Here is a 24861-nt window from a genome sequence, read left to right on the forward strand (position 1 = left end):
CTCACATATCCTTGCTCTTCCAAACAGCCAGGGGAAGAGAGGAGTGGGGGAACCTTCTCATCTTTTGTCTGCTCTATATGTAAAGACACAGAAAAAATATGAGAATCTCCTTCATTCTATTTCTTGGCAAAATTTGATCCAAAGCTTAAGTAACTTCTTACTTGAATCTGTCATAAGAAACTATGGTAATTAATTATAAGCAATCTATCACTTCCCTATGTTTAAGAAAGGAAGGCAAAGCAGACAAACCTTTACTTAGTTACTGTCACTGAGCTTTTGATCTTTAATATTCTTGTATTCTAATCATCTGCTATTGTTTAAGAGAGTACCTCCTAAAGAGATTATCCACTTCTTTCTGTTTATAGCTGGATTACAGATCATTAGCAATCTTTAGATTCTTGTGTATAAGGAAGTGGAATGAGAACTGCATACAGACAAGATATTTGATGCTGTGATTGTGGGAAGAACTAAGTTGCTAAGCCACTTAGGTACTCAACAGATGGAGGGAGGAGAGTAGGTTAAGCCTTTCCTAATATATTGTAGCATTTCCACTATGAACAAACAGGGCTATCTTTGGACTAAAGATAGGCTGCTGTTTATTATGTGTCTGATTAGATCAAAGTAACCTACAGGATACAAATACAAATTTTTCTAGTGCTAATCAGTCTTCTGATTTGGACAATATGCTGTCTATAATGTTGAATGTTCTTCAAATGATGCTCTAATGTAGTTTTTTTGAAATATAAGATTTCCCCCCTTGGTTTTCATTGTCAATTTTAGGTAAATTTAAATGACTGCACCACTTTCTAGAATTCTTATACTTCCATTCTAGCAATATCTGTACACATCTTAAAAGCATAGTCCAAATACTGATTTCTTAAATAAATTGCCAACAAAAAGAACTATATAGAAGCAAAATTCATGGAAGATTATATCTTTATTGGTTGTCCTATTTCTGTAAACTTGAGCTTAGAGAGAGGATTTTTATACAGGCTGTAAGAATTTCAGAAATAAATCATCAAATCTTTTCTAAAACAGAGTTCAGGTTTCCTGATGCATGATGTTGAAGAATTGTGCTTGACTCTTGTGTTTCAAGAACTCCTTGTGTCTTTTTTACAGAATGCCATTTAAAAACAGGTAATATACAGCAGTTCTGTGATTAGAAATCCGTCATTACATTACATTGAAATTACAGTATCACAATAAAGGGATTATCCAAGAGTTCACAGGAGCAATAGTGGGTCAGATGGGAAAACCTTACACTAATTGATGAGTTCCCTTCATCACAGCATTAAATGTTGTTGACAGATGTGCATTTTCAGTGGCATTAGGACATCCTGTTTGTCATTGAATAGGATGCAAGAACTGTGCATGGTAGTTGGTGCACATTAGTGGAAAGAGAAAATAAAATACATGAGTAGGTATGAAGTTTCTGTAATGAAAAGTAATAACATTTGCTTTAATGAGAAAATGTCAGAATTATGCTGTTTTTTGCAGAGAATGTCTCTTTTTCTTTCTTTGTAGCCTTTCACAAAGCTTAAACTTTCTACTTACAAAAGGACTTCCAGTGTTGAGAGTTTAAAATTGTTTTCCAGTTGCACCAATACGATATTTAAAATCTGATTGCCTCATTTCCGTCAGAATTAAGGTACTTCTATATTTTTGTGGTTGCTTGTAGATCTGTTACATAGAAGGCCAGCAGTAGAGGATTTGAAAGAGGCAATTTCAGGAGTCCCCACTGCAGAGCAGGGGCCAAAATACATGTATATTTCGAGGAACAGGAGAGAGGATCGAGCTCTGTATCAGACTCACCAGCCTGATTGCAGGAGCATGGAAGAAATTGTAGGGGAAGGGCCAGGAGAGGTGATATGGGAGATAGGGACTGGGTGATAAAAACTTGAAAAATATGACACTCTTAGGAAACATTTCAGAAAAAGGTTTTAAAGTTGTCATTTGGAGATTTATCTCAATCTTTGACTAAATGCTGATTACTTGATGTGCTGATGCAGAATTTTCCTGTGCCCATACACAGAAGTATGGAATGGTGTCACAGGGCAGGCTGAGCTCAAAAGGGATGTGAGGACATCTTATCCAGCCCCAGTTTGCTCAGGGCTCAGCCGCTTCCAATTTTGCATCTCCCCAGAGCCAGGGTGATTCTGCAGTCTTTCTGGATGCCCTGTTCCCACACTGGAGCGTTGTCACAGGGAGAAATTTTTCTTCTAAAACAAATTTCCCGCATGCCAGTTTGTGTCTGTGGATTCTTGTCCTTTCCCTTGGGAGCTCTAATCCCTGCTTTAAGGCAGCTGAAGACGGTGGTGAGGTTTCCCCTTGCCTGCTGTGACCCATTGCGTGGTTCAGACATAATCCCAAGTGTAGGAGGGACGGAGGGCTGGGAGACACCAGCCAGGGCCTTTCAGCACAGCTGGTGGTCTGACCTGCTGGGAGTTCACCATGCTGGTTGGGGTGATTGTTCTTTCCTATCTTGGAGTCTGCATGGACATCCTGGGAAACTCTTCAAATGATCACATCCTAAGGAAAAAACCCCTAAACAACAACAAAAAACCCCAACCAACCCCCCCCTCAAAAACCTCCACAGCAAATCCATTGAGTATAGCTTCTTTTATTGTAGATACATTACTCTTTTAGTGTTCAATCCCAATTCCCTTCACTTTTAGTTATATTTTATGTGGGCTTATTCAATATTTTTAATAAGACATCTAATATAGTAATAGTAAATACCAATGTACAAATGTTAAATGTTTGGACATAATACTTAAATATACAAAATCTATGTTAAAGAACAAAAATAAGCATACCTATAAAATATTGAACTGTTTTAAAGATTAATACAATAAACCTATATTTTATTTACATATATTCATTATGCATTTTGTTACAAAGCTTCATTTGTTGAGGGAGGAGATTATTTTTTAAATTTAATATGTTGAATGAAATTTTTCTCCTTCCATAATGCTTTATAACTAAAGGATTGCATCACTCATAAGGTTTTTGCCTTTTCTTTAAAAGTCCTTGAATAAGGAATGGGAGTGCAGGGCTCAGAATATGAGGGTTACTTGCTGGTTAGCATTTAAACTTTTGCTCTCTGAGTGACCTTTGGGAATTAGTTTCCACTTACGACAATGACAATATTATTGCTTAAGTAGTTGAGAAATTAATTTTGTTTAACCTGTAATATGTAAATCCATATATAACATATGTAAAATATAGAAGCACAGTGACTTAAATGATGCTTTTGTAAAAGAGCTTTGCATTTCACTGTTTTTGAGAATCAGTACTGTTCATATTTAAATTATTCTTTGGTTCCTTTCAAAAATCTCTGTTATGGAATTCAGCTGTGCAAGTTTTTTTACAGCCATGCACAATATACCCAAATGCCAGAGTAAGTAAAAGAAAAATAAAAAAGGAGAGGAATATGTGATTAAAATATAAATTAGATTCTCAGGATACTGTATGGAGATATTTAATTAAGAGATTATCTGGATAACTGAAGAACAGAAATAGCATCTGTTCTAAATTGCATAAATAAGTATCATCTTGCACTAAGAGAGAAGAGTTTAAAAAAAACCTAGAAGAGGCAAGAAGAATATGTTCTTGTGTTAGACTGTAGATGACTAAATAATGTCATTCTTTATAAAATACTAACTTTTTGCCCTTATTTATTGCCAAAGAGAATGAACAGTGACATAGCCTTGTTTAATTTATCTTTGCATTAAAAATACAGAAAAGAATTCTTAATTAGCAATCACTAATAGTTTCAGGAGTATTTTATTTGACATGGTCCCTATGGATGTTTGGGTCATGTAGCACTACAGAGCAAAAAGTAGTTAAGATCTTTTTATCTCTCCTGTTTGTGTACCAACATTCTTGCCTTCTCTGAGCATCGTTGTCTTTTCTGTGCATTTCATGTATGGGAAGTTCATGATGGAGCAAAGCCCTATTAGGAGAGACATTCCCTGAAATGAGGTACAGCTATGCCTTATGTGAGAACTTTTGGGGTAGTTTTGGTGTCTTAGAAGGTGATGAACCTTTGGAATAGCCTCAAAGTTTTCCAATTCATTTTATATCTGTGATTTTTAAAAACCAGTTATTTAGAAGTATCACTTCTCCCTGATCTTTTGTTTCTTCTCATTCAGTTTGTTTCCTTGAAAGATCTGTCTAGGTTGGCTAATGAGTAGTCTCATTCAATTTTGTTTCAATGGGTTTTTATGCTTTTTCCTTGGTAAGCAGAATGAATTGAGAAGCAGGAAAAAGGCAACAACTGGAGGTCTCAGATCTGTTTTGCTTATTCCTATTAACCTGTTTGTCCACCTCCATGTCAGTCAGGGCATTGTGACACGCTCTGGAGATCACTCTGGGCCCCTCCAGCTAAGCCTGGAGCTCTTTGATAATTGCCAGTTTGTCAGCTTTCTCTCAGCAAAGGTTTATTGATTCCAAATACCTATAAAATCATTAAGTATTCACCATAGACTATTTGCTTTTAATTTAAATATGGGGTTTGTTTGTTTGTGCTATTTTATACTTTTGCCTTGTACTTCTAATGGTGTCTCCTTCCTAGACAGCTCACCTACACCTTGCATTTTCAGGCTGCCTGCATTTGTTTAAGAGGGATTTGGAGGAGCAGGCAAAGAAGTGTTCACTTTACACAGTCTTTTTTGTCTTTAGGAGGTCCCCTAGACAAAAATGAGGTATTACATGATTTATATGTGTTTGTATATAGTTTAAGCAGTACTTTAGTTTACACCAGAACGTAGTAGGTGAGTGTCATCAAACCAAGGATCTCAGTGTGCCTTGGTGGCCTCCAGAGTTGCTTTTCTCTTTAGCCTATTTTTCTTCGGTTGTCTTTCTCTTGAAATAACTTTTTAGACTTCGTTCACACCTAAACTTTGGTAACAGGGTTATCTGGCACTGTTAATTTTGCTTCTGTCAAAGTTGAAATTATATCTACTATGTATCATATATGTGCATAATGACTGTGTTACATTTTTTTAAGTCTTTCTGATACCGTTTTACTTATTGCAGTACTTATAGTCATGAACTTGCAAGAGAAGGGAAGTTTTTTGCCTGAAAATAGTTTGCATGGTCAAAGACTAGTCTTTTAAAACATGGATGGTTAAAATGCTAAAGATACACTTTGAATTTGCAGAGTAAGAGATGTAATTCCTTTTCTACTAGACTGCAGTTGACCAGCAGTCACATGATAGGCTTTGATAGTCATATTCTTATGAAGGAATATTTCTTAGAAAAACTGAATCATCACATGTCTCCTGCTTTCATTTAAAATCACAATAGAACTAGTAAGCAAAAAATCAAGTTGTCTTGGTATGAATGTCCACCAACCTACCTGCCTGGTTGACTTTCTGTGCAGCATGGGAATTACTGAGCCCATCATGTTCCTTGTGGGATGATGGCAGGCTTCTTTCTGAAAGGGAAAGAAATTAGGCAGTAAATTCTGATATATGTGAACGGTAGGAACAAGGTTGGATTCCAGATCAGTTTCTTTGCCACAGGGCTGAAAGGAGGAACAGTTGAGCTTCAGCAGTAGAACACACTAGTAACATATATTATGTATTTTAAGTACTATTCTAATAGTTATTAGGTGATAATAATCTGACACAAATTTATATCTGCGTCATTTTGCTGCTGAAGTTTTGTAGAACTGGTGAACATCTACTTCTTGAATTTCCTGGCTGTATCGGGATCCAAGGGCGAAAATACAGTGTTTGCTCTGTTCTCAACTTCTTGTTTTTATCTTCTCTCAAATTTGGCATAAAATATGACTATTGAAATGTGAATTTCGGATACTTAAAATAACTTCTAATAATCCAATATTAACAGTAACTTTAATGTTTTTATATTAGGATGCATGTTTTCTGATAGCCATTGTACCCCACAATGCAGAGAAGACAATGCAGACATTTTAATAAATTGGTGGAAGTCTTGTGAGAGTTGCTTTTCTGATACAGAAATTGCTGTCTTAATTTGGAGAAGAAATTGTCCTTTGGAACAACAAATCTTTTTAATAAGGTTTTTTTAATTAATAGCTAAAGGAAACAATAAATACATTGATGTAGAATTACTACAATATGTAATTTGGTCCACTGTAAATGCTTCTTTTTAAATAGTAATCTACTGGGATGTTATTGGACAGGTTTTCTTAGGCATCAGCTTTAAAGGATATCTACAGAAATGCTTTAAATCATTACCATCAGTTTCATTTGACTTTTCTAGAGGAAAAAAAATCAAAATCAATTCTGATCTCATCCATGATATGAACATGTAATGAAATACAGCAAACTTCTGACCTGTTCAGTTCAGTTTCTGACTGAGGGCCAGATAGGATATGATGAATTTGTCATCTGGATTTCTTCCATCCCCTAGGGAAATAAACTAATATGTGTGAGTTTTAAATTAGAAATGGATGCTGATCATTTCATAGCAGATGCATGTGAATACAATATAAAGTGAAGCTGCTTTAGCACTGAAGTTGTTCCTCATAGGTCATACAGCTGCAACAGTGTTTAGGTAGGATGAACCCTTATGCCTACCTGTCTTTAGAGTTCCAGCTCTCCGGGTAGTGCCATTCACTAAGCACAAACAAGTTTTGTTTCAGACATGGTAAATGTAATGGATTGCTTGTATTGCTTTGCATGTCAACCATTGCTTTTGAAATACTTCTGTTTTACAATGTAAAACTGTAGCAATCATAAAGTGTGATATTTCAGTTTGGCAAAGTTCCTTGGATAATAGCATTAACCTTTTGACATTTATTTGAATAAATATAATGGATTTGTTTGCCTTCTGTTTAAAGTTGCCCAGAAGCATAAGGGTGATTTTTTTCTTTGGACATCAGGGGGATGGAGTGTTCTGTCCTGCTCTGCCTGCTGTCAGCACCAGGGTCTTGTCTCCTGCCTGCAAGCAGGGTGGGCAGCTGGCAGCTGAGACCAGCTTTTTGGAGAACATGGCTTTCCTCTCCCTGCTCACAACCTGCCAGCACTTTCTGTCAGCAAGGGGTGCTGCACATCCTCAGGCAAATAAAGGAATGTCCCATGGCTTGGTACGTCCTTGATCTATGCCTTAGTTAAACCAGCACTGGTCCTTGCACCTTCTGTAACCAGTGAACAGCCAGCTGTTCATGGGTAAGGCAGTGTTGTAGCACCTTCTGGATTGTGAGTAATGGGCAATATATTTATAAAATACTTATTTTGAAATAATATTTTAACATTTCCAATTCATTTATATATATAATATTAATATTTATTACTTTTCTAAAACTATCTGCTTTTATTTGATGTATACAATTTTGACTAGAATCCAAAATGTGATTTTGGAGCTATATCAAGATGTGTCTATTATCTTTCAGTCATTTAGGTCTTAGATAATACTCAGCACTTCCATCTGCCAGACTTTGCTAGACTTACCTATTATTTTTCTCCAATTTCATTTATCTTAAAGGTTCTTCTAAATCTCATGAAGAACCCCTCCACTGCTGTTCTTCTTTAGAAGTTGTGATTTTGGCTTTCAGCTTCACACAGCAAATTGGGCTGCTACATTCCTTCCAGCCAAAATTGACTTCTGCAGCTGCAGTCTTTGCTCTGCAAAGGTGTATCCTGTACTGTGTTTAGTCTCCCTCTCAGCTGGTGTCTTGGCAAAATGCCAACTGCCCAACCCAGAATGTTAGAGCCTCCCTCCCCTGCTGAGAAAAGGGAGAAAGGAAAAAAACCCTGGAAACAGATTTAAACATAAACGGTATATATTTATGCAGAAATGGGAAAATTAAAGAAACTACAATATAACACACATACAAGTTAGAAATAACAAGAAATAATTCCCCACTCCCCACTGAACACAAATCCCACCATTTTAAGTACAAATCACTCCAGAGAACTCAATCGCCAGAGAAACAGACTTAAGCAGAAAGACTAAGAACAAACATTTTACTTCCCCAAGATGACATGGTGGTGAGCCAGTGCTGGGCCTGGTCCTCCTGTCCCTCCTGGGACGCACAATGTGTCTTACTGGGACCACAGCTGGAAGGAACCGACCGAGCCAGTCCCACACCGGCTCCTACACTTTGAGATGATGTTGGAGTATGGTATGGAATACTGTTGGCCAGTAGTCAGCTGTCAGCTAGCCCAGCCCAGCTCAAGTCAGCTGATAGTCTAAAATCTAAAGCCTAAATTTAGGCTTACATAGCTAAACCCGTAACAGCTGGTAACCGGGTGCTTGGATAGACATACTGGATCTGCCTTCCCTGTAATTTGTGGTGATGTCAGGCAGAGTTTGGATGGCTTACTGGGTATTTCACAAAACCACATCACTGAACTGCTGGGATACCTCGTCCCACTCGAATAACCAAACTGCAAAAAAAAAAAAAGATGTTAAAAATGCAGTCATGCTGTAGGGTTCTCAGCATTTTGAAGACCACTGCAGTAGTGGTGTGGAGCAGATTACATTTTTTTTTTCACAATCATAATTTAAGACCTTATTGAGGACAGACAAATGGGACTAAGTCAATGGAGAATGCCAGTATATCTCTTAGGTTTTTAGTCAATACCTGAAAACTGCCAGATTTAAGGCTTCTACCTCTTTCACTGTAATTTGGTGTGTATTTTATTTTACCTAGTTATTAATAATGGGTTAGAAAGTAGTAAAGAGAACAGCTTGCTGTAAAAGTACAACTTGCTTTTACTGCCTGGTATCATGTTGGGTTTTTTATGACCGTTATTTGAGAGGAGCTTTTTCCAGTCCTCCCATGTTTTTTGTAGCACTTCAGCTCTGTACACGGAGACTGTCCTGCTTGCATTTACATGCACCACATTGGTTTCATTTGAGAGGGCTTTGTTACTCAATGTGAGCTCTTGGTTTTGTATCCGGGGATCATTAAGGTTTAATGAACCTCGTGAGGAGGTTTAGCCAAGGAGGAGGTGGGGTATTTTCACTGCTCAGTTACAGGTGGTCTGTTTGATGGCCTGGTTTTTATACATTAACAACAGTCTGTGGAGGTGGTTTATGCAAGATTTATTTTGTTGTAGCTGGCAGTGGCAAGCTCTTAAGGTAGTAGAAGGCACAGCAGTGCGAGGTAACTTCTGTGAGGGAGGGTTAACCTGGATTTAGTTATCCTGCATTGCGCACAGAGGGGTTTTCATCCAGGTGATTATCATGTAGCAGTAGCCTCTTGCTAATTTCTGGTTCCCTACATGTCTCCAGTTATTTAAGCATTTTTTGAAAGGGAAAGAGACAACCTTTAAATTGTTCTTACTACTCAGTGGAAGAGTTTTTGCCTCATCTCTTTTGGCAGAAGTCAGTACAAGGCATAAGGGACAAAGAAAAAGCTTGAGTATGGAGAATGACTCTTGTATCTAAACTGTATTTTCTGTTCATATGATGGAAGCCGTTTTGTGCATCTGGTTTTCAAGTACCTGTCCTGGAAAAAGCTCAGAAAAGTTTGCTAGGTTAATAAAATACAAATTCTTTCTGCAACAGAGAGGAGATGACAGTTCCATAAATTTGCTTCATGTTAGCTAGAAGTCATAACATTAAGAGAAAACAATTATGGTTTGTTTTTTTATTGTCCCTTTTGTGTTGAGTTACATTGTGACATTTATCAGAAATAAAATTAAGCTTAGGGCATGGAAGATGGAGTATATTCACTTTGAAGGCTTGAATTTAAGGAATGTTTTGACAATTACCCTTTTAGGCAAGACAGGCTTTTAACCTAAAGGTAGGTAAAGTAAGATTACTTTAACACTGCTTTTATGAGGCCTGCCTGATCCGATAAAACAATTTTTTAAAGCTGGAGTTGAAGTAATGTCTTGTACCTTTTGGGGTAAATGGACAAAAACATGCATGGTATATTCAAGTTGCTTTTAATAATTAAACTGAAAACTGTCAGTTTTCAGTTAACTGTCACAAGGTTACCAGTTCTCTGCATCATTTTCCATGACAGCCACTTACTGTTGATGTTCTATGTGGTACCAAAACCATTTAGCCACTTTGGTTAAGATATCTTTTGGAAAATTAAGTACAACTATAAATGCACTACACTGTCCAGTGTTGCAGTTGCTATTTAAAACTGGAATGCCTTTTCCTGCTCCCATAGTTTCTGCACTGCTTTTTTATGGTAATTCTATGCTTGAAATGGGGGTGGTGCTCATGCTTTGAAATCTAAAGAGGCAAGATCTTCCTTTTCCTTTGATAAAAGGGGGAGAGAATACATTTTGTATTTGCAGAATCCATCTGCCAATGCTTTATGTTATTTGGTCCTGACCCAGGAGGGTCACCTGCATGGCTTGTGTGTGGCTCTTACACCCAACTTTCATACCTGAGGGTGGATGGACTCCTATGCTCAAGCTGCAAGAATGTGTTCCTGCAGCTGCCTTGTACCTGTGGCTAATCCTGTTGGTTGTGAGCAATAAACGTTTGGATAAGTTTTTACCTTCTGGCACACGCTTTTGTTCGTTTTACTCTTGAATAGTCTTTGAAAATATTTCTTGTCTTCAAGACTAAGAATGTCTGATAGCATCCATTTGAATGCTTTACTGCAAGGAATTGAAAGCTAAAACTTGATCTGATTAAAGACAAAACTGTGTTTGTGGTTATTTAGCTTACCAGTATAATAGAAAAAGCTTTTAAAAATGGCCATTTCGTGCTATTTTCCAATTATTTTATTTGCAAGCAAAAGCTGCACTTGTGATAATAATTTTTAAAAAATCTCAGTGTGTTCAATCAGTAAGGTTAAAATTAAAATGTTCAAGATTAAAGTTTTACCAGCTTGTCTGTTTTGATGTCCAGCCACATATTTATTTTGCCACACCACTTGTATGTAACTAACTCCCTCATCCATGACAATGGTTTTATTCACTGTTGGGGGTTTTTAAGCGGTAAAAAGCAGCCAGGAGTTACACAGACTTTGTACCAATTTTGTGTCATGCAGTTTCCCAGTGAATATCAACATTATCACTTTTTTTCCTTGACCTAGTACTACCTTTTTGTTAGCAATACTAAAGAAGGACTTGCGAGGACTGCTTTGAATTGTTTTCTATTTTTCCTTATGTTTGATCTACAGATGGTTGTGTAAGATCAATAGTCATGCCTAAGAAAAGAGGCATTTCAGTATTTATGGATATTCTTGAAACTATAAAATACTATTTTAGAAGATGTGCTTCTAAAAAACTCAGGCATGTACCTTTTACTTAGGGATTCATAAAAATAGCTAAGGTTATATGAGTAAATGTATTCTAGCAGTTTTCTAAGATTCGTTTTCTGTCTTACTGTAGTTCATTCACAGCTCTTAGTTTAGAGAATTGCCAATTTCTTTAGACAGTGAATACTAGCTGATGTAAAAAATTTAAATATCAGGATTTTTTAGAGATATTTGGGCATGTTCTCTTATTCATTATATTAGATTGGGGTAGCCATTAAAATCATGCTAAGATTACTGAAAGGCTTACTGTATTGGCTTTATAACTTGTACAGATTGCACCCATTTTAATCTGCTATCTGGAGTATGTCCAGCTTCTGCTAAATGGTGTCTGTTTTACTTTTGAAAGAAGTGTGCAGATGTTTGTAGCCAAAATACAGTTACTGTGAGTGACAGCAATACCAGCTGTGTGCTGCACACGTCAGCTGCTGGAATAGCTGAACAGCAGGCTCATAGATGCCCCTGCTCTGTTTGCTGCATTGACACAACATATAGAGGGAGGTTTTTCTGTAGCTTTTGCAGTTCTCTGTCACTGCACAGGATAAACAGTACTTTCTCCTTCTCTCCTTGGGCAAATCTGTGCAGAAAGCTAAGCCTCATACTTTAATTTCCCTCACAAAAGTGGAATATTTGTCTTGAGCTTAGCTTACTTGTATCTGAAGCAGGTCAAGAAGTTAGATATGTAAGACAGAAAGCTCAGAAGGGTCAAGTCAGCTATACAGGTCTGCGAGTTTGTTGACTGTATGCCGGCTTCCATGCCCACTGCTGGAATGTGTTGGGGGCCACACTGGGCTCTCATTTAGCTGCTTGTCTCTGTATCCGGCTGTGGATGCCACAGACATGGTGCCCTTCCCAGCGTGCTGCCCGAAAGTAGCATGCAGGGACTGTTGTAAGGGCATGCACCGGGAGATGTTTGGTCAGCCCCAGAGCAGTAAAGCAAGATGTTTCTGTGGGGAAAAAATACGCTAAAACTCTTTCAAAACAAAACAACACCAAAAGGCACATACCAATTGCATCCTCCCATTTTCACACAGCAGCCAAGCTGAAACTATTTGCTTTCTACAAGTGTGAGAGAACAAAAACAATGTTTTTCTCACTCTTCAATGATACATATGTATATATAGATATAGATACATACTCACTCCTGTAGTTTCCCTAATTTTATTTCCAGCATATTGAATGGCGCGAGCTCAGCCGGAAGCAGGACTCTCCTGTCAGGTGTCAGTGGAGAAGGTTTGTGTTCATTCTTCAACATACAGAAAGGGTATCAATGTGGCCAGCAAAGGTCTTCTGCTTTTGTTTTTTTTGAGGCATAGCAATAACAACCCTGCAAGCAGTGTCACTGAGCCTCACCTCAGTGCCCTTGACACCCGTGCCACTGACACGGGAAGCCTGCTGAAAGAGGGGAATCATGCTGAAAGATGGGATGCTCACAGCCTGGTCCCCATGGAGCTCTCTGAATGTCTTCTCAGGATGACAGCACTGGGTGCTGTACTTGCATTTCACTCTCCAGAATTTCAAATCCCTCAAAGACTGGTGTGTAGGAAATGTCTATAGTAAATTTGAATTTATGTAGTAAATTGGGGCACAAAGAGTAGAATTGTGTAAAATCTTTATGTGTGCAAAGCTTATTGTAGTTTCTATGCATACCTAATTTTTCCACAATATGTGGTGTAAAACCCCGTTGTGATACAGACTCCCACCTCTTCCTCTGGGGATTGATGACGTTAATTTTGCTATTGTTATCAAAGGGGTAATGTCAGACTTTGTGCCTGATGTCATAGGAAACATTGGAGTTGAAAAATGTCCAAAAATAGTGTTGAATTGAGTAACTTTAAATGTATTTATCTTGAATCCCCACTTTGTGGCATTATTGCTGTAGTCTCATCCTGGGCTAGCATTATTCCTTAATACCAGTTTATCCCCTGTGATCCATCTTTCTCTTTGTCTATTTGTTTGGATATACTTTCTGCACACATTTGTAACCTTCTGTTTCTTGCTCCATTAATACCATATTTTAAACTTCACTTAGGGCTGGTGTATTTGTACTAGTTATGCAGTCAGACCTGGGAACCCCTATTTTGGCTTGTATTAGAGCCTGTTACCCCACGTTACCATATTAGGAGGCATTAGGGAGACTGAATTCCTCTGGAAATACAGACTGTCTCATTTTTGAAGCGTTGGTGTGATTAACTGTAATGTAACACACTTGGTATGAAAGCTTAATGGATAAACATTCTTTTGCTTACTCTAGGCATTTTTACGTCTTACTGGGATGCAATTCACTGTGCTAAACAGTGCGAATGTGAAACTATCATTATAAAAAATGCGGTCAGCCAAAATGAATTCTGCCTGCAGGTGCAATTAAGGGATTGGTTAGTCTACAATATGAAGTAATTGAGTAGTGATCTGGCACAGAGAATGTGGCATTGCACTTCCCGTTTGAAAGATGTTTACAAAATACAGCAAACCTTTTTCTGTATTACAGAGGCTTTTCCATTAATCTTCTTAGGCTCTGCCTGTTTGTCCATTTTTGTATACAAGCAATGGCATTAACATGCTGCATGACTGCAAAACTCTTACAAAATTAAAGCAACACCCCATTAATTGGTCTCTTTTATATCACTGCATGGTGATGTTAATGTGAGTGTAGAAATAGTCCGGCAAAGGCTTTCGATTCCTTAGAATCGTAAGCATTTTCATGGCTGTAGAAGAATACCTGCCTGTACTAGGAACTAAATAAGTACCCTCTGTGATATGTGCCATATTAACTTGGGGAATTATGTTTACCCTGTACAGAAGGCCAGTTGGTATCTAATATCTAATGTCATACTTAGTTAGCTGTGCGTTAGCCCATAAGCCATATACTTCAGTAATGAATAATCTGTGCCGGCATGTGTGAAGGAAGAGGTTGTTACATCTATTGGGTTTTTCTTAACAGAATATAATAGAATTTCCCACACTCATTGTAGACTGCAAGCACTATCTTTATTTTGTAATCTCATCTCAATTAAATAATTAATTAAGAAGTTCTCATAAAAAAAATTAAGATTTTTATATGAACTTAGTTATTGTGCAAGGTGATGGTGAGACAGCTTTAGAGATTCAGAAAGGCTCCTGCTGTCATCTGGCATGGAAGTACATTTGGTTTTTGTGCCTTGGTCTGAGGCAAGGCTGTAAAGTCGTCTGGTTTCTGGCATTGGAGATCCTTCTCCCTGGCTCATGCAGCCTTTGCTGCATCTGCAGAATATTAGTAAGATTCACAATTAGTACCAAATGCAGTAGCTCCTAGGAAGGAGACAAGGTATGTGAGAGAGCAATAAAAAACCTTTGTGAGAGTTGCAACTTTGCATTCCAAAAAAGCACAATAGGATTTGTATTGATCATGTAATACAGAGAAAATCATACACAAGAAAACTGGACACTTGTTTCCACCTAACTCTTTTTCCCCACTTCTGCTTTCTGATCTACTTTAAGTAAAGGGATAGTGACCAATGTGTACCATTTATAGTACATTTTAAAGATTTTTAATATATAAATACATATGAAAGAATTGTATTCATTTTTGTTAAGTTTATAAAGTATGCAATAAGTTCACAATAAAACTCAAGTTAGGTGAATAATCTCTGTATTAGTTATTCAGCAAATGTTCTAAATTAATGCCTATGATCCCTTTTTTGTGTCCTTTTCCTTTGAATGATTTTCTTAACAATTCTGTCATCTTTAAATGAATAAAAGGAATTGCTTGTGAATTTTTTTCTAGATTCGTTTTTAGTGAATATGCAGATTACACAATTTATCCCTGCAGATTCCACAATTTATGAGATAAATTTTAAATGGAATGTTTTATGCATAGTCAATATTTTCTTCAGGTGTTTGCCTCTGAGAATATTTGTGGCATTTTTACACTGTGTTTGGACATCTTGACTTCTAGGGCAAGGGAGAGTGAGATTGATTGCCAGGAGAAGAAACAGTGATGTGTTGATTCATGGTGACATTGCTACTGTGTGGCAGTCGGTACTAATTGGTACCAGAAGCAGCATTTACTCTTGGCTGGCTCAAGTGTCATACTATTAAAGGCAGAAGAGAAATAACACTATTGGTTACTATGTAAATTGGCAGCAGTGCAAGGATTTGAAAGAAATACTGCAACAGATACAGGAATAAATGTCCAGGGACAGAAACTGCAACTTTGCTTTATGATCTCCTATCTGTTTAAATTTGTTTGGACACCAGATTTGTCAAACTTGAATCACTACAAACATTCTCATTTGCATACTTCCATATTCAAAGATACAATGGGTTCTTGAGCATACTAGTTTGTTACCTTGGCAATAGAGGGGCTTGCCAAAATAGCTGCTGTCATATTGGAAATTAATTTTCTTCTTAAATATTCTTGTATTTGTATAATATTTTTTGTATAGCGTGGCCATCCCAGTGCTCTTGTGGCAATTGCCTCTTCATTCTTCTGAAGGAGACGCAAGTTGTAGGCAAATGTTTTCACTTTTCCCTGAAACAAGAGTGCAATAATAGTCAGCTGGAGGCATTCAGGCTTAAAAGTCAGTACTGCACTGCTGTAGGCAATAAGGTCTTAATATTGCTGTACCTAGATCTCATTAATCTGTCCAAAATCTGTGAAAGAAGTTTGGCAGGAGGGACGTTCTGATGAAGGTTGAGCTTTGTGGGAATGCAGTATGGTGGAGCTTGTCTCTTTTCCCTGCAAATGTCAAGCTGCTGTCATGAAAAACACAAAACCTTTTTCTTCATGACTTTTATTCTCTATATCTAAATAGTAGATTACTGACCAAAAATAGACAGTAGGAGATATAAACAGTTGCAAAGTACTTTTTTGTCAGAAACTTACAATAATGCAAGGTAGAGTTTAAAAAAAGGCAAGGTCAGAGCAAAGGAATGAATTATATATGAAGTGTACCTGTGAAGTACACAACACCTAAAAGTCTCCTAGGGACTCATATATGATCAGTCAGACTTAGAGGAGTAACCTCACTAGTCAGTTATTCCTCCCATTACACTGTTGCATATTGAGCTTCTGCGTTAAAAAAAACCAACCCATTATCCAAGAAGAAGATTTAGACCAAGGTCTGCAAAACTCTTCAAGGGAATTCAGTAAAAATCACTTAGCCTATACCGTTAATTTAAGAGAAAAACAGGACAATATTGCAATTACCCATTTGTAATAATAGTTATGACAAAAAAAATATGAAGACAAAAAACCAACTAATGGAATTGTAATTCCCTGCTATATACCAGAAAAGCCCCAGGAATATTCAGGTAAGTCTATTTGTACATTTGTCAGCTCCATGTTTCAGTGCACCTTACTGATTTACTCATTTACTAAAACAAACACACAGCAACCCTAAGAGCTGTGCAAGTTGCAAATTCCATTTGAGCTGTGGTTTTACTTTTCAGTACCTGGGCTGCCTTTTACTTGCTAATTACTCTGACCTGTCTTCATTAAGAGTAACAGCATGAAGTTTTCACATGGGGCACACATCTCATTTACAGCAACAGTGATTTTGTATTTTTCTGCTATGTAGGCAAGTAGCAATGTAAATTGTAACAAAACTAGTACAGCAGCAATGAAACAAATACACATAGAGTAAATAATAAATGAATAGAAATAATAAATGAATAGAAATAATAAATTCCACTGATTCTAGTAAATTACTTAATGAAAACAGGTGTTTTAAAAAAGTTAGACTTGAAAGTGAGCCAAGTAGCAGGAACAGGGGAGAGGGTCCATATATAGTACCACCAAGGCAATTTCAGTTCCATGTTTTGGCCCAAAACTACAGTTGATAAAATTTAAGATTCTAGTTTCAATGAAAGAAGCTTAAAAGATAAATTTGCCTCGTTCTTTAACTGCTTGTAACATGATGCAAACACACCCTTCTGTCACAGGCCTAATGAACGTGTGTGATTAGTCCGTGGATTTTAATTGTGCATTTCATGCAGGCAGTGTGACTATGCCACAGTTTGGAGTTAGCATTAGTTGGGTGCTTCTCCCCATAGACAGATCAGGTGCAGAACTTACTGTAGTGGAGGGAGGTGTATGGATGCAAAATGAGATGTGTTGGCACTGCTGTAGGACGGTGGCACTGGGGTAGTCTACTAGAAATAGTCTTCATGTCTGTTCCAACAGGCAGAAGACTTGATAATGTGTGCCAGTTGTCAGAAACAAGAATATTTGGAGATAGTATTTTCCAGTTTGGACACAATCCTGGGATGAGCTGTTGTCTCCCTCAAAGGCAGGGAGGCCCTGCAGAGACAAATTAGAGGACTGGGCAATCCCCAACCACATGAAGTACAAGGGAAAGTGCTGGATTCTGCACCTGGGATGTACAGGCAGACTGTGAAATGAGAGACTGGAAAGCAGTGCCACGGAAAGGGACCTGGGGGTGCTGGTCAGTAGCAAGCTGAATGTAAGTGGGCGGTGCCCTGGCAGCCAGGAGTACCAACCCTGTCCTGGGGGGCATCAGGCACAGCATCACTGCCAGCATGTCAAGGGAGGGGATTGTCCTGCTCTGCTCTGCACTGGGACAGCCTCACTTTGAATATTGTCTGCAGTTTTGGGCATCACAATGTAAGAAGGTTACTAAGCTGTTAGAAAGAATCCAAAGGAGGGCAATGAAAATGGTGAAGGGCCTTGAGGGGAAGTTGTATGAGGAGTGGCTGAGGTTACTTGGTCTGTTCAGCCTGGAGAAGAGGAGACTGAGGGGAGACCTTACTCCAGTTACAACTTCCTCATGAGTGGAAGACCAGTGACAGGACCTGAGGGAATGGCCTGAAGTTGTCTCGAGGGAGGTTTAGCTTGGATATTAGAAAAAGGTTCTTCACCCAGAGGGTGACTGGACACTGAACAGGCTCCCCAGAGAAGTGATCACAGCACCAAGCCTGACAGAGCTCAAGAAGTGTTTGGACAATACTCTCGGGCACATGGTGTGACTCTTGGGGATGGTCCTGACAGGACTAAGAGCTGGACATGGTGATCCTTGTTGGGATCCTTCCTTGTTGGGATCCGTCCAAGTCAGCATATTCTGCGATTCTGTGAATAAACCAAACAGTTTGTGTGTGGCAGCAATTGCTCCTGGATCTCTGCCATATGTCTGAAGAGGTCTCTCTGGAACGAAGAAGTCCAGGGCCCAGATACTTGCAGAATTTCAAAAACTAGGATCTACTGTTCTGGAGTTTCAGGATGCTTAAAACAGATCTTTCTCCTTCAGAGCTTTCTGAGAGAAACCCCAGGCTAAGTTTTGATGTTAGATGATGTTTCTTTCAATATTGCTACCGTCTAATTCCCATCTGCGTCTCATTCCCGCACTTGCTTCTTGGGAAGATTTGTCTCTATGACACTTCCATGCTGAAGCATTAGTGACGCCTGATGCCCACGCAGGCTTTAGGGGAGCATGGAGCCAGGAAAGCGGGAGGCCTTCTCACTGACTCCTTTGACTGTAACAAAAACAACCACATTGCAGAGAAAAGACTTTAAAAAAGAAGTCACCTATTTCAGGCAATGCCAGAGCTTCCTCTCCTCACTTAAGCTGTGCTGTAGAAAGACTTTAAAGCAGAAGACAATGGTCAAACTGTGATTTCTTTTCCTCTCATCTAGCTTCTTGAGCATAGCCGGAGAGGTTATCCTCAATATTGTGCCTTCCTTCTGCCCTTGCAGGGTGCAGCACAGGAGTACTCAAAATCGCTTCTGCTTCCAATACACCACCATAGGTCAGTGTCATGTCCTTGAACATGGCTGATTCTTCCTGTGGTGCTCTTCCTTACTTTCATCCCCACACGAGAAGTTTTCATCTTCAGTGGAAGAAATCCAGTCGTCCACTTTGGTGCATTCAAAACAAAAGATGATTGTAAAACTGCTCAGAATAAATTGGCACCTACCCTGCAAACATACCTGTTCCTCCTCACAGAGGGACTATTGCATGTTGTTCTGGACTTATGGATTTACAGACTGAGGAAGTATTGAGGGTCTCATCCACAACTTCAAATGTGGTTTTGAATGTTTGATGTCCAAACTACGTACTCAGGCACTAGGTTTCCTTATTTGGATTCTTACAAACAAACACAACAAAGAATGTGCCATTTTTGCAGCTGCTTTTCTGTGATGGATGAAACCAGATCCTTTTTGTTTGTTTTTGCTTTCTGAACAGAGGCATGAGGAGCAGGTATTATGACAGCCTAGCAATAGCAGGTTAAGGCATGTTTTCTTAATTGGTATTGCACAGTGATCACCAGTATACATTGACTGTGGCCCCTGACATTGAGTGTCCTGCTATAATCAAGAATTGAATATAAATAAGAGAGACTCCCTATGTGTGAATATGGCTTGAGTAATGGAAGGTGTGTTAGAACAGCTGCTGCAACAAGGTGCCATCCACCAATAAGCAGTTCTGTGATGACCACCAGTCACTGTAGGAGTGAAAAGCATGAACAGTCAGTAGCAGCTGAACCTGGGATCAGGTCTTGTTCCTCAGCACAACTTGCAAAGCCGGTGTAGTCACCCACAGTGCATAATCAGTATGTTTGGGACTTTCTTCCGTAGAATTATAGAATCCTAGAATGGCCTGGAAGGGACCTTAAATATCATCTAGTTCCAGCATCTCTGGTATGAGCTGGGACAACTTTCACTTGACTAGGTTGCTCACTAGAGACCCATCCAGACTGGCCTTGAACACTTTGAGGGATGGGGCATCCACAGCTTCTCTGGGCAACCTGTTCCAGTGTCTTACCACCCTCACAGTCTCTTGTAATAATCCTTTCCACCTGTCTTTTAGGCTCCCTTTGGGTGCTGGAGGCCACAATTAGGTAACCCCAGAGCCTTCTCTTTTCTAGGTGAAACAATGCCCTTACATCAGATAAGACAGTGTTTATGCAGTGTTTATAGCATGAAAAACTAAGTGTGGTTAATGTAGCACCAAGCTGGCTGGCCCATGGGGAGGATAGCCCATGTGATTCTTTAGAGTTACCTCCATTCTGACTTCCTTAAAACAATGCACAGAGACTCGTCACTACCAACTGGTTACTGTCAGCTAAATTCTGTAAAGATTCTTGATAGTTAAGAGCTATGATAAAATGCCTCAAACTTAGGAAACTGCTGTTTTTCAAGAATAATCAGTTTCCATCTTTCTGATCTTACTCCTGAAAATAAAGTACTAGAACAAAAATGTAGGGTTTTTTTTCTGAATAAGTTTGCAACATATTTTTATAGTTAGTGACATACCATTTCTAGTTTGTGCTGTCACTGCCCTCTGAAAGAGAAGCAGGTGGGTATAAAAAGCATGTGTGTATGATTTCCCTGTAGGTGCCACCCAGGGTGCCTAGCAATAGTACCTGATTCTTTGATCATACAGTTTGTTATTATTTTGGTGCTGAGTGACTCACTGATGACCCCATTTTCTTTCACGTCAGAGAACACAGAAGTTTATATTCTGTTGGCAGCAGTTCTTTGGGGTTTGTTTGTTTTGACATATCACCACTGTTGGCTTGTTTCAGCAGTTGGTGGATTACAAGTGCTGTTGTAAATCTTAGTAAATGTCACAGGTGAATTCTGTGGAAACTTACTTTTTTTCCTAAATACCTGGAGTGGTAAGTTCAGAGATTAAGATACTATATTGGGTTTTCCTGAAAAAGAGCTTTCTTTGAGTAATGGCTCTGTAGAATTACTGTATCGGGTCCTTGGCCAGAGTGACAGCAAAACCACATCTGTTAAATCACAGGGAATAGGAGAATTCCCATGAGTCTAAAATCCCACACACAATCTGGGAAGCACAGTGGCAACAGACGTTGTGAAATAGCTTTACTTAAATCAAGTTAGCCATACTTTGAGGAAGAAGTTATAAATTTTATCTTATTTTTAGCAAAGTAAAGCTTGAGTGACAGTTCTCATGACTGTACTGAGCTAGCAGTTCATTACTATGGTGTATAGACTGTTTCACAAAGAACGTTTCCAGACACAGATTTTCCTTTCTTCAGTTTAACACCCAGAGATTCATTTAATAGAACCATCAACCATTAAATATGATTGTACAATAAGAGATAAATGACATATAAGAACATCCTCCCTCTTCCCTTAGTTCAGAGGAATCAGCTGCAGTGTTGAAGGCAGTGGGCAAAATTATGTGACCAGTGTACAGAAGACAGTGAGTTAATGCCAGGTAGGAAACATAGACCTTGATGCAATCAGTGATCCTACAATCTCAGACTGAATGCTTGGGTAAGATACTAGATGAGAGCAGCATGATACATTTGGAAACACAATGATAACTGTATTCACCACAAACAGTATCTTTGGTTCCCTTTTAATGTGCTTATCAAATATTCCAAAACATTGAACACAATCTAAGAAGGCATCTCTTCTGTCTAATCTGATTCAAGAAAGATCATCCCAAACCAGAATTCAGTATATGATTTTATGCTTTGAAATAAAATTATCCAGTCATTTTGCAACAAAGCTGAAACTGCTGCCACAATATACTAGTGCCAGTCATTGAACACAGGAAAAAGAATGGGACCAGTTAACATGATGAAAAGAAACCAAGAAATAAAAATACTCATTGACACAATTCATCTCTGTTCACATTTGTGGCACAGGTCTCTCTCATCATGTTGATAAATGAGATAATGCAAACTGAACTCACGGCTGTTGTTTTTAACCTGTGCTTGTGTGCATGATTGCTGCATTTCACTTGTGGTCAAACCTTAGCTGAGTAATGTTTTAGTTGGGTCTAACTCTGCTGATTGATCCTTATTTTGGTTGATGTTAGCATGAATGAGATTGGATTTCGACATGGACATTGTACCTCTCCTTATACTTGTTTCTGCATCAGTGTCTTTTCTGCAGTCATACAAGTACTAAAGCAGCATAAAAAGTTCAGCAGCATTGGACAGCATTCAGTATGTGGCTAATCTTACTCAGCTTTTGGGTATTTTTATGAAGATTTAATAGGAACATAATTCAGTTTAAAAAGCCTTTTCGTTGCTTCAGAATCACTAAAAATCAATGTGAGATAGATTTGTAGATTCCTTTAAAATGTTTATCATCTCAGTCTTCTTGGAAGAGGAAATTTATTAAATGTTTCACATTGATGTAAAATATAGGAGTTAAAATTCCCATTGAGTGACTAATGTCTTTTCTCTCTCATCCACTACTTTATATAAAGCTGGGAGGGGTTTTTTAGCGGCTTTGTGGTAGCCATAACACAATTAATATATTTAAACTAGAATTTAATAGTATTTTTGTATTGGAACTTTAATATGCTTACTATTTAAAAGAAATTAATGTTCTCTAACAGCTTTTTGGGCAGGTTAAACCTCAGGTGGGAATGAGCACAACTCCTAGCATTGCTCTGGGCAGCAAGCTGGCATGTTTGCTGCAGGGACAGCCGTTATGGAGCCTACAAGCAAGGCTGAAGAGAGCAGGCTTCTGTAGACCTGAGTACACATATAGCTGTGTAGTGTGGTGCAGTGTTTTATGTTGTAAAAGGAGCAGTGATAAAGGAAAACATGGCTACCAATTCTATCTTCTGTAGTGTGTCTGCCAAAGAGGAAGGGGAGATATGGGAAATCATTTTCCTTTATTTCAAGCAATGAATATGATATTTCTGTGGAACTGAAGCTCGGTAAAATTATTATCACTAATAATGGATATTCTTTCTTACTGCCAGTTGTGGGCAGTTATGTGAGTTAGGCTAGCAAACTTTAACTTCGACCTCTAAAATACGAAAAGATGCTTTTCCTGTCTAAAGTTCCTGAAGGTCTGAATAATCACTGATTGAAGGCCATGTTAAAAGTATGATAGATAGTAGCATAAATAATATAACCAGGTTAATGCAATCACAGTTAAATTACTGTTTGGAGCCGAAATAAACCTGTAAACCTAGTTAGTTAAATAATCCCTGTATCTGTATATATTGCTGTCTTAAAAAAGTTAATACATAGTATGGAACATATTCTTCAACGATATCCATAGGCTGTGTAAATGTAGATTAGTAATCTTTAGGTCTAGCTTTATTAGATGAATGCAAACTGGAACTTCATTAGAAGTAAAGACTAAACCGGAGACACTATACAGGTTATCATTTCAATGTATTTGAATTTTTTATGTCTTTGAATGTTTACTAATAGTGCATTTTTAATAAGTTGAATTAAGTATTTTTAATATTGACATTCATAGACCAACGTAGTCATTAAAGATCACCTTTTGCATTTATAATCAAAACCAGCAGAAACTTTTACTCAGTTGACTTTTGCAACCATACTTGTGCTTCTTGAATGAAAACGCACAAATTTGGTAACCTGAAGTTTGAATGAACAGGATAAATATGTCTTTTAAAAACCTTTTCAAACTCTGCAACATCACAGGACAAAAACAGTAGCTCATTTCTTAAGTTCGAAGTTTTTTTGGAGTAGGTAGCTGAACGATTTGTGGTCTGTTTCCACAGGTTTTCAATACATACTCTAATGAAGACTATGACAGGAGAAATGATGATGTTGACCCAGTGGCTGCATCAGCTGAATATGAACTCGAGAAGCGTGTGGAGAAGCTGGAGCTCTTCCCAGTTGAACTAGAAAAAGGTATGGTGTCTGTGAGCCATTTCTGGTTCCTGTGACACAGACCTGCAAATCTGAGGAAGTCCACACACACATACGAAGCTGATCTTGAATTTCTGTGAATCTGTTGTAGTCACCTTGCCTTTTTGGATTTCAGGAATAGTTCAGTAAGGAATTAAATAAGCAGCTCAGAGAGACAGTTTTTACCTTCCTTATGAGAATTGTTTTGTGACACTCCTTTAACACATGATTTTGCACATTGTTTGATGTGGTGTGTTCATTCTCCACTGGATGAGTAAAAATCTTGACTGTTGCTGTAAGCTGCTCATAAGGGTGAAGGTGATATTTTTTGTGTGTCATTGAAATGGTAGCCACATTGACTTTTTAAAAAGAAGCAAAATAATGTGACTGACACGAAAAGTCAAGAGGAAACAAAGCATAAATGTTTACCTACCAAATAACTAGAGAGATCATATGTAAGAAGTTTCTGCTTTCTCTTGCCTTTTTCACAGATGAGGATGGACTTGGCATAAGCATTATTGGAATGGGAGTTGGAGCAGATGCAGGCCTTGAAAAACTGGGAATATTTGTCAAAACGGTAACAGAAGGTGGGACAGCAGAAAGAGATGGCAGGTAAACCAGACTCTGTATTTGGAAATGTTCTCAGCAATAGTTACTCTAAATTATGATTTTCATAGGAAATAGTTGTTTGCTTAATGTATGTCATGATAACCCAAAGCTGTAAAGTTCAGAGAGGTCCAAATATCTGATGTGGTTATGAGAAAACACCAAATTGGTACAGTAAGTTTAAACTTTAAGGAGAACAGAATTGCCAAAGATGTGTGTTTGTGACTACTGAAATCCAGATGATTTTGCATGAGTAAAGCTGGTGATTCCAAACTGTGTGTTACTTTTAAGGTAGTTTAGATTCTAAAGGTGTTGGGCTCCCACCTGTTCTTCTGGCTATAAGCCTGCTTTAGATGGGCAGTACTTAGAAAAAGGCTTCTGTTAAACATTTAGTTATTTGATCTCTTTACAGAGAGGTCTGGGCAGGCTGCCTG

At 38.2% G+C, this 24861-nt stretch overlaps 1 protein-coding gene across 7 annotated transcripts in view; it reads left to right on the forward strand.

Annotated features, from left to right (window-relative positions):
- Positions 1–24861, forward strand: part of PPP1R9A (protein phosphatase 1 regulatory subunit 9A) — a 135786-nt gene that overhangs the window by 48346 nt on the left and 62579 nt on the right. For all 7 annotated transcript variants that reach the window (XM_071560732.1, XM_071560731.1, XM_071560734.1 and 4 more), the window contains exons 3-4: positions 23692–23824; positions 24313–24433. In XM_071560732.1, coding sequence (XP_071416833.1) covers positions 23692–23824; positions 24313–24433 — 254 coding nt within the window. The remainder of the gene's footprint in view (positions 1–23691; positions 23825–24312; positions 24434–24861) is intronic.

The sequence above is a fragment of the Pithys albifrons genome, chromosome 7 (genome assembly GCF_047495875.1).
Source record: "Pithys albifrons albifrons isolate INPA30051 chromosome 7, PitAlb_v1, whole genome shotgun sequence".
NCBI lineage: Eukaryota > Metazoa > Chordata > Aves > Passeriformes > Thamnophilidae > Pithys > Pithys albifrons.